This window comes from Alosa alosa, chromosome 18, assembly GCF_017589495.1.
Source record: "Alosa alosa isolate M-15738 ecotype Scorff River chromosome 18, AALO_Geno_1.1, whole genome shotgun sequence".
Classification (NCBI taxonomy): Eukaryota; Metazoa; Chordata; class Actinopteri; order Clupeiformes; family Clupeidae; genus Alosa; species Alosa alosa.
The window spans coordinates 3234174-3243708 of NC_063206.1; the positions used below are offsets into that span (position 1 = coordinate 3234174).

General features: G+C 48.3%; 1 protein-coding gene across 4 annotated transcripts in view; it reads right to left on the reverse strand.

Annotated features, from left to right (window-relative positions):
* Positions 1 to 8809, reverse strand: part of hspa12a (heat shock protein 12A) — a 78141-nt gene extending 69332 nt beyond the window's left edge. For 3 of the 4 annotated variants that reach the window (XM_048270024.1, XM_048270026.1, XM_048270023.1), the window contains exon 1: positions 8441 to 8809. In XM_048270024.1, the coding sequence (XP_048125981.1) occupies positions 8441 to 8480 (40 nt within the window). In that variant the 5' untranslated portion in view covers positions 8481 to 8809. Of the gene's footprint in view, positions 1 to 5663; positions 5758 to 8440 lie in introns of those variants that run through there. The other variant, XM_048270025.1, reaches the window with a different exon arrangement.
* Between the last annotated feature and the right edge of the window lie 726 nt (positions 8810 to 9535).

Genomic DNA, 9535 nt, shown 5'->3' on the forward strand with positions numbered 1-9535 from the left:
TGCTGCATCATAAAATATAAAGGATCCCAGTGATATTGCATTGCGGGCCTGTGATACTCTATAAAGCATCATAGTGATATTGCATTGCGGGTCCGTGACACTCTATAAAGCATCATAGTGATATTGCATTGCGGGCCCGTGATACTCTATAAAGCATCATAGTGATATTGCATTGCGGGCCCGATAACTGATACTATCATATCGCCGCCCCAGGCCTAGTGTCTGGGTGGATGAGCTGGTGGGTGGAGGTTTGTGCGAGGGAGCTGGTGTGTGTGTGTGGGGTGGAGGTTTTGGCTAGGGAACTGGTGTGTTTGTGTGTTTCTGTGTGTGTGTGTGTGTGGGGGGGTTAGTCTACAGTGCCCTGGAGGACGCGCTGACACTAGTCCAGATATTCCGTCTGTATCCCTCTCCTACGGCGCATGACGGACTCTCTGACCTTAGAGAGGAGGGGGACATTGTCAGAGACCCTCTTCCCTCCATCTCAGTCCTTCCTCTCCATCCCTCCCTCCTCTCTCCCTCCCTCCCTCCTCTCTCTCTCTCCCTCCTCTCTCTCCATCCCTCCCTCCTCTCCCTTCCTCCTCTCTCCCTCCCTCCTCTCTCCCTCTCTCCATCCCTTCCTCCTCTATCTCCATCTCTCCCTCCTCTCTCCATCTCTCTCCCTCCCTCCTCTCTCCCTCTCCATCCCTTCCTCCTCTATCTCCATCTCTCTCCCTCCCTCCTCTCCCTCCCTTCCTCCTCCTATCTCCATCTCTCTCCATCCCTCCCTCCTCTCTCCATCTCTCTCCCTCCCTCCTCTCTCCCTCTCTCCATCCCTTCCTCCTCTATCTCCATCTCTCTCCCTCCCTCCTCTCCTCTCTCCATCTCTCTCCCTCCCTCCTCCTCCTTCTCCTTTTCCCTTCCTCCTCTATCTCCTCCTCCTCCCTCCTTTTTTTTCATCTCTCTCCCTCCCTCCTCTCTCCCTCTCTCCATCCCTCCCTCCTCTCCCTCTAGCAGAGATAATCTCCCAAATGGCCTCAAATTGCCACCAACACAGACACCCCACACCCCCAATTTCCCCCTCCCATTCTCCCATTCTTCATCTGACAGATGACCCCCTGCATCCCCATACCACTTTTACCCAACACACACACACACACATCAGAGATGAGCAGACCTGTGAAGGCAATCAGCTAAAACCCTCTTGAAGTGAATGTGAAGTTGAAGAAGGGGGAAGAGAACAGTGTGTTCTGTGCTCCGATAAGAGTGTGTGTGTGTGTGTTCTGTGCTCCGATAAGAGTGTGTGTGTGTTCTCTGCTCCGATGAGGGTGTATGTGTGTGTGTGTGTGTGTGTGTTCTGTGCTCCGATAAGAGTGTGTGTGTGTGTGTGTGTGTGTGTTCTCTGCTCCGATGAGGGTGTGTGTGTGTGTGTGTGTGTGTGTGTGTTCTCTGCTCTGATGAGGGTGTGTGTGTGTGTGTGTATTCTCTGCTCTGTGTGTGTGTGTGTGTGTGTGTTCTGTGCTCCAATGAGGGTGTGTGTGTGTGTGTGTATTCTCTGCTCCAATGAGGGTGTGTGTGTGTGTGTGTGTGTGTGTGTGTGTGTTCTGTGCTCCGATGAGGGTGTGTGTGTGTGTGTGGGGGGCTCTTTCAGCAGGGCTGTATTGATTTAGACAAAAGGAGCATCTTCATCGGCCCCCAGTATTTCATCTGAGAAACGGTTTTTATTGTGCCTGCGACAGCATTTTCTTTGTGTGTGTGTGTGTGTGTGTGTGTTGGGGGGTAGGCAGGAAGGTATGTATGTACTTTATGTATATTCTATATGCATTTCACATGTATGTAGATTTTGTTTGGTGTGTTTATTCTTTTAAAATTGTGTATTGAAAAGGCATGTGTATGTCTTGCTTGTGTGGAAAGGCATATGTATGTCTTGCTTGTGTGAAAAGGCATGTGTATGTCTTGTTTGTAGAGATGCACCGATATGGAATTTTAGGACCGATAACAATAACCGATATGTATTGGTTTGTTTTGGCCGATACCGATACGATAACCGATAATATTACTCTTGAAAAAAAAAAAAATGTAAAAAAGTGATTTGGGGAAAGCATTTAATAAGCATAATTTTATTGCAGTAATTTTACCTACCACCAAATGATGGACAGAACTCATAATAGTCCTCAATAGTACGGCAGCCAAAAACATAACAGTAGCCTAGCCCTACAGTATGTGTGGCTCCTTTAAGTGAACCTGACGTCAGTGAATTGCGAGTAAGTGGCTAGAGAGTTTGAATCGTTTTCATTTTAGGACTAGCGGCTCATAACATCTTGGAATGGAATAAGCTACAGTATAGCGACCAAATCAGAGTTTGTGAGGGAAACTTAGGTTTACGAGTTTGTTTATTTGTTTCCCCGACCAGTGCGGTAAAGTGCAAACACATCAGCACAAGACGGCTCTAGATAGGGCTGAGCTCCGCTCTGTTAAGGTTAAATGGCGGGTCCTTCACGAGAGGATTTTGAGATGCACAGATTCCCAAATGAACGCATATCCACAGATTTTGTTAGAGTGGTGAAATACATTCACACCGCTAACATTATATTGAGGAAAAAGTATAGCCAACCAAGCTCAAGTAGCTCAGTGTAGCAGGACGGACCTTACGTAGGCCTAAATTAGGACTTTAAAAAATATCGGCACAAATTATCGGCCAGAATTCTGTTATCGGACCGATAATAATATTTTCATTTTTTCACTTATCGGCTAATAATATATCGGCCGCCGATATATCGTGCATCCCTACTTGTTTGTGTGGAACTTGTTGTTTTTGCTCATGCATGTATTCATGCACAATATATAAAATGTATTAATGTCAGGTGTAACTTTTCAGTTTTGGACCTTTCAAATGTCTGAGCCAACCTGAGACCAAATGATAGCTTTCGTTCCTTATAGTTCCTGTCATGGTTTCCAAATGATAGCTTTCAGTCCTTATAGTTCCTGTCATGGTTTCCAGTGATTCTCTAGCCTGGCTAACGCCAGACCTCATCGTGTGCAAGACAGCATGGGAAAACCCGGGCTAGTGATTCTCTCCATTCTACCCCACAGATCTGGAATGGTCTGTGATTTCAACACTTGAAGGGGGCATTCTGCTGGGGTCATTACCAGTGGCTATATATGGTCACTGGTTATTACCATCCAAAGTGAAAGTAAAAGAGTGCTGTTTACAGTGGAGAAGAGGGCAGGCCTGGCCTGTGGTCAAACACTCTTACTGGCTAGTTCCCCGAGTCCAGAAATGTGATTGGCTGTCAACCTTTCAATTGGACAGCTCACACCACTCACACACATCTGACAGGAGTCTCTGATGGGGGGGATAAGTCACTGAGAACACAAGTGATTGATGTTCGGAGGACTTTGTCTAATTACACACACACACACACAACACACAAACACAAACACAAACACAAACACAAACACACACACACACACACACACACACACAAGAGAGCAAAGACAGGACCTGAGAATGAGGCAAGCAGACAGGGAGGGACAGGGAAAGATAGAGAAGCAGGGAGGGAGATAAAGGAGGGAGAAAGAGCAATAAATAATGTGTGTGTGTGTGTGTGTGTGTGTGTGATGTGAGAGAGAGAGAGAAAGAGAGAGAGAGTGAGAGAGAGGGAGAGTCCCCATAGAGACGTGTGTGTGTGTGTGTGTATGTGAGTGTATGTGTGTGAGAGAGTGAGAGATAGGCAGAGGCATAGAGACGCATGGATTAGACAGTGACCACGATGCTGCTGACTGCCTGACCACACCTATTCCAGATGGACCTGCAGCTGAGCACGCCTGACCACACCTACTACAGACAGATCCTCAGCTGCACACGAGGCTGCTTGTGTAACACATAGGGACTTGCATGCATACATGCATACATGCACATCACATACATACACACATACATGAACATATACATACACACACACATACATGCATACATACTGTACATACATACATACATACATACATACATACATACATACATGTAGACATACATACATACATACATACATACATGTACATACATACATACATACAGGCTGCTTACACAGAAGGGACAGAAGGTGGTTGGGTGGGGTGGGGGTGTATGGAGCCCTAATTGGTAAATGGTGGGTTCTGGCCCACATCCAGTCTGACTCCATTACAGTGCAGTGGAGCCCAGCTAAGCAGAGCAGAGAGGAGGAGGAGAGGAGGAGAGGAGAGGAGGGGAGGAGAAAGGAGAGGAGCGAGGAGGAGAGAGGAGAGGAGAGAGGAGGAGAGGAGGAGAGGAGAGAGGAGGGGAGAGGAGAGGAGAGAGGAGGAGAGAGGAGAAGAGGAGAGGAGAGAGGAGAGGAGAGGAGGAGAGAAGAGAGGAGGAGTGCACAGGTGCAGTTAGTGCTGTCCAAGAGGGAGAGCTGGGGTGTGGGCAGGACAGGAGCAGAGGGAGGTGCATGGGTCTGAGGAGAGGAGCGGAGCGGAGCGGAGAGGAGCAGAGGGAGGTGCATGGGTCTGCCCCAGAGGAGCAGTGGGAGGTGCATGGGTCTGCCCCAGAGGGAGCGCTGGGTGTGGGCAGGAGCTGCTGTCATCACACGCTACACTGCATCACCTCCACCAGGGCAGCCAGCTCCTCTCCACTGCTCAGCACTCAGCACAGCACACAACACAGCACAGCACAGCACAGCACAGCACACAATACAGCACAGCACAATACGGCACACAACACATCACAGCACACAATACAGCACAGCACAATACAGCACAGCACAGCACAGCACACAATACAGCACAGCACAGCACACAATACAGCACAGCACACAGCACAGCACAGCACACAATACAGCACAGCACAGCACGGCATAACACAATAGCACAAGTTCAACACAACATCTCACAGCACAAAAGCATACCACACAACATAACAACAACACCATTTTTTCTCATCCATTAAGCACTACACATTATAGAGATGCAGCCCAGCTGTGCTCCACATCTCACCTGTGGGTTCGGGAATCCACTGGATCTAATGACATTAACAAGAATACTGGTTCTGTAAGCCTCAAGAACTAACGCCCTGGTGCAAGGGATGCTTTGCATAACACAACACAGCATTAGATGTTTAAGATAATGTTCGGGAGAGGCCCCTGTCTGAGCTGAAGAGCCAATCAGTATGTGGCAGCGCTTGCCGGGCCACAGCACAGCACAGCACCACAGCACTGCACACTGGCACAACACATCACAGCACAGCAATACAGCACAGCACAATACAGCACAGCACACGGCACTGGCCTGTCTGGCCAGGCCTGGCACAGCCTAATACAGCACAGCACTGGCCTGGCAACAGCAACACAGCACACCTGATACAGCACAGCAACAGCCAGCACAGCAATACAGCACAGCCACACCTGCACAGCAGCACAGCACAGCTGGCCAATAGCACACAACATAGCCTGTTACTGCACAGCACAGCAATAATACAGCCTGGCACACATATTACAGCACAGCACGCGCAACACAATAGCACAAGTTCAGCACAACATCCTCACAATAGCACAAGTTCAACGCAACATCTCCACACAAAAACATAACAACAACATAACCAACACCATTTTTCGTCATCCATTGGCACTACACATTATAGAGATGCAGCCCAGCTGTGCTCCACATCTCACCTGTGATTCGGGGAATCCACAACGGATCTAATGACATTAACAAGAGCGATGCTGGTTCTGTAAGCCTCAAGAACTAACGTCTGTGTGGTGCAAGGGATGCTTTGCTTCCATATAAGCACGAGTAGACACACAGCATTACAGATGTTTAAGATAATGCTTCGGGAGAGGATTGGAGCCGGGCCAATCAGCATGTGGCAGCGCTGAAGAGCCGGGCCAATCAGCATGTGGCACAGCTGAAGAGCAGACCAATCAGATGTGGTGGCAGCTGAAGAGCCGGGCCAATCAGCATGTGGCAGCGCTGAAGAGCCGGGCCAATCAGCATGTGGCAGTGCTGAAGAGCCAGCATGTGGCAGCGCTGAAGAGCCGGGCCAATCAGCATGTGGCAGCGCTGAAGAGCCGGGCCAATCAGCATGTGGCAGCGCTGAAGAACCGGGCCAATCAGCATGTGGCAGCGCTGAAGAGGAGACTTTTCACAGGCCTGCATCAGAGCTGCACTGTTATCTTTTTAGACAGAAAGTTGAACGTTTATTCCAAAAATACCTTCAAAACAAGAACGCTTTTGCATAGTGTCGTCATGAACAACCAAGATGTGCCATGGTCTGCTGTATCAGCACTTCACTGCTAGACTGCCAGGCAGGTGACGACGCTATCAGTTCACCACACCTCCATGGCAGAAGGGTAAACTACAGAGAGTGACTGGCTCTCCCAGGTAACTTGGGGAGTTACCGCTGATCTCAAAACATTATGAAACTTCAGAAGCAATACGTATACAGTAAAGCGTTCTTCTGGAGATAAGTGGTCACTCCCACAGGACCAGGGTAAGCCAATCACCTCTCTTCGCAGTATCACCCTCATTTCTTTTGGGCTGAGGCACATGAGAAAACTACAGGCTACCTCAGCTGATACTGAGAGGGAAGCCATAGCCCAATGTTTTAAACTGCTAATTACACATGATATTGGCAGCACATTTTTTTCATGTGTTTAGCGCTCTGTGTGCTCCCTAGGTGATTACCTTGGGGGAGGGAGGTTATCTCTAGACATTTGAGGAATACACAATAACAGCTGGTCTGGCTATTCCAAAAGGACTAGGCCTTCCAAGTAGTCTACAGTTTGAGAATTGACGTGTACCTAAGGGGAACACGTTGCAACACCTCCGAGGAAAGTGGATAAGAAGTGCGAAAATGCCTGGATGCAAATGCAGGACTTTAATGAGCTTCTCTCGCCTCGCTGATCCTCAATCAGGAAATCACAGCCCTTTTATCCTGCGCTAGGCTACGTGACTTAGGTCTGGGGCGCAGCGCAGCACCCTGCTCGGTCTGCTCGTCCAGACAAAGGCCTCTTTGTGTGTCTCTGCCCAAAGAGCCACTGCGGGGACGAGATGGACGTACTGTACAGGACACTGGAGAAAACAAGCGCAGCTACTAATGACACGTCTCTCCGCCGCATTTCTATTTAGTCACCATGGGACATTTACCGTGGGGATACAGCACAGCTAATAGAAGTGGAGAGATAGTCCACAGTCCAGGACGCAGATAGCAAATGGTCTGCAGGACGTGTTCGCAGGTTAAACAATGCTATGCAAATACTGCACGACAACTCCATTAACAAGTACGTGTCACCTTTTTATGTTGGACAACATCCAGACGGCACATCCTGGGCCGTTTCACTCATGTGTCAGCCTACAAGCACTTTGGCAGCGTGGTGATTTTCACGACGTGCCCGTTTGCGTTTCTGATAAAAACGCGGAAGGTGGTGCTGAGATATTCGCGCTAACTGAAATGGCCCAGCGTGGACTCGATTCAGCATTCAATCGCTTCCATCTGTCTGGGTGGGCACAATTTAGCATGCTGAAAGCTGCATCAAGAGCGAGATGCGATGCTCCTCCCGTATTGCATCACAGCAGCCGTCAGAGGCTCAACCGCCCTTCAAAAGGACAGTGGCCGTCCATCCTTTACCATTACTCGGAGTTTCAATGTCACTGAAATAGCTTACGATTGTTGAAAATAATAACGACACGTTCATTTCCGTTTTAACTCCCTAGGAAAAAATATCAGTAGCAGCAACACACCAATGTCATCAGGGCGGCCAGTTGGCTCTAAAAAGGTCGCTCCTTGTGGGTATAAATGCACAAATGCGTAGTGTATTGGTAGCGTGTACAACCTGAACCTCTTGTGCAATGTGGCCAGTGCTGCGTTCCAGGTCCACCTCACCTGGAATGATGAGGCGTGCAGACTTTTGCTGCATTGAGTCAAAGCTCCCTAGAGGCGTACCACGTGACCAAACTCTGCATCGCCAGCATCGCTGTGAAACTCGACCGTCCCGTCTACGCATTAATCAGAAACCCCCCGATAAACACGCCTTCAGCAGCTACCCCAAAACGCCAAAAAGACAGATACCTGCCATGAAGCAGCGCATCGTGCTTCATATAGATTAATATAATGTCCAAGGTGCAGAGCGACAAGCCATTGCGGCAGTGGACATGGTCTCGAACTCTTAACTAGTATTCACTTTCCAGGAATAATGTAGTCTACACAGGCCGGTCATGTTTACTTGTTGAGTATTGAACTGAATGTCCGAGAGACGCATTTCATACTACGAAATAGAGTGGATAAAAGCCACTCCTTATTCTCAGCGAAAAATCGTTCGCTTAACGGTATCCTGCGCACTGCATAAGATATTTGGCCAACTAAGTATAGCCTACTGCGCTCTGCTGCAGCAATTAAATCATTACAGGTCAGAGCACTTACAGAGAATGCAAAAATGGTCTATAACGTTACCTGATATTATTGTGTCTTTCGCCGATTTTCTTTCGGTCATCAAACAGAAACTATGATTTCTGTTTTTTCCTAGGTCGCGAGACCGCTACACCATGTAATCCCTACGAGAAGAAACGTCCTTGTTCACTTTCCTGCAGGAATCATTAGCTCTTTTTCAGAAGAAACGCGCACTTCAGCTGCTCTTCTCCTCTCCCTCCTCCTCACTCTCGTCACTAAACCCACTCTAGCTTCAACGGCCTTGCTGCGGATGGCGCACTTAATTAGACATTTAAATGACGGCGTGGAGGATTGAGCCACACAGTCTGGGCGCTTCTTCGCGGTTTCGGCCGGTCGACACCTCTCAGGAAAGGAAGTCGACTTTGCTACTTTCCGACTGTTGGTCCTCCCGGCCCGGCCCCTCCCCTCGAGGCTGTTCTGGCGCGGAATGTTTCTCATTCCACAGCATGCGCCCCGCGAAGTGTTGGAGTGGGTTATCGCTGAACATCACACCGCAGCTTTTGGTGCGCACTCGACAGAAGGTCGCTCACCTTGGAAAACGTTTTTTTTTTTTTTAAACCGGCCTTACCATGCCAAGGACGACTTTAAAAGACTAGCCTACAGAATGATATCCTTTCACGGTACAAAACCATGGACTTGTTAGAGACACATCACCATCACATCAACTGTTGTTTATACACCTGATGGAATTTCATATGGGCATTTGAAATTAGTATTTGGATAAAGCTCTTCACTCATTTATGAGACTAAAAATAATTTGTGATTGCTTTGTTCCATCACAAATAGTAAAATCAGATTTGCAGATATCTGACCACCAGACCGCCTGCTTCTGGACATGGACGGATTATGAGCCACTGGGCCCCTGGGCACAGACATAAAAAGGGTCCCCCTGCTTACTTCAGTATGGTAACTCAGCAATTCTAGTGGGGTCCCGGGGGCATGCCACCCCAAAAGAAAAACAACCCCTTAAATGATGAGTTCTGGCAAGTTTTGGGGAAAGAAATTGACACATTGAGACTTACAAATAGACATAACCATTCAGATATCATGGTTGAATAACATAACCCATAGAATATGATTTAGGGGCCCTAATAAGAC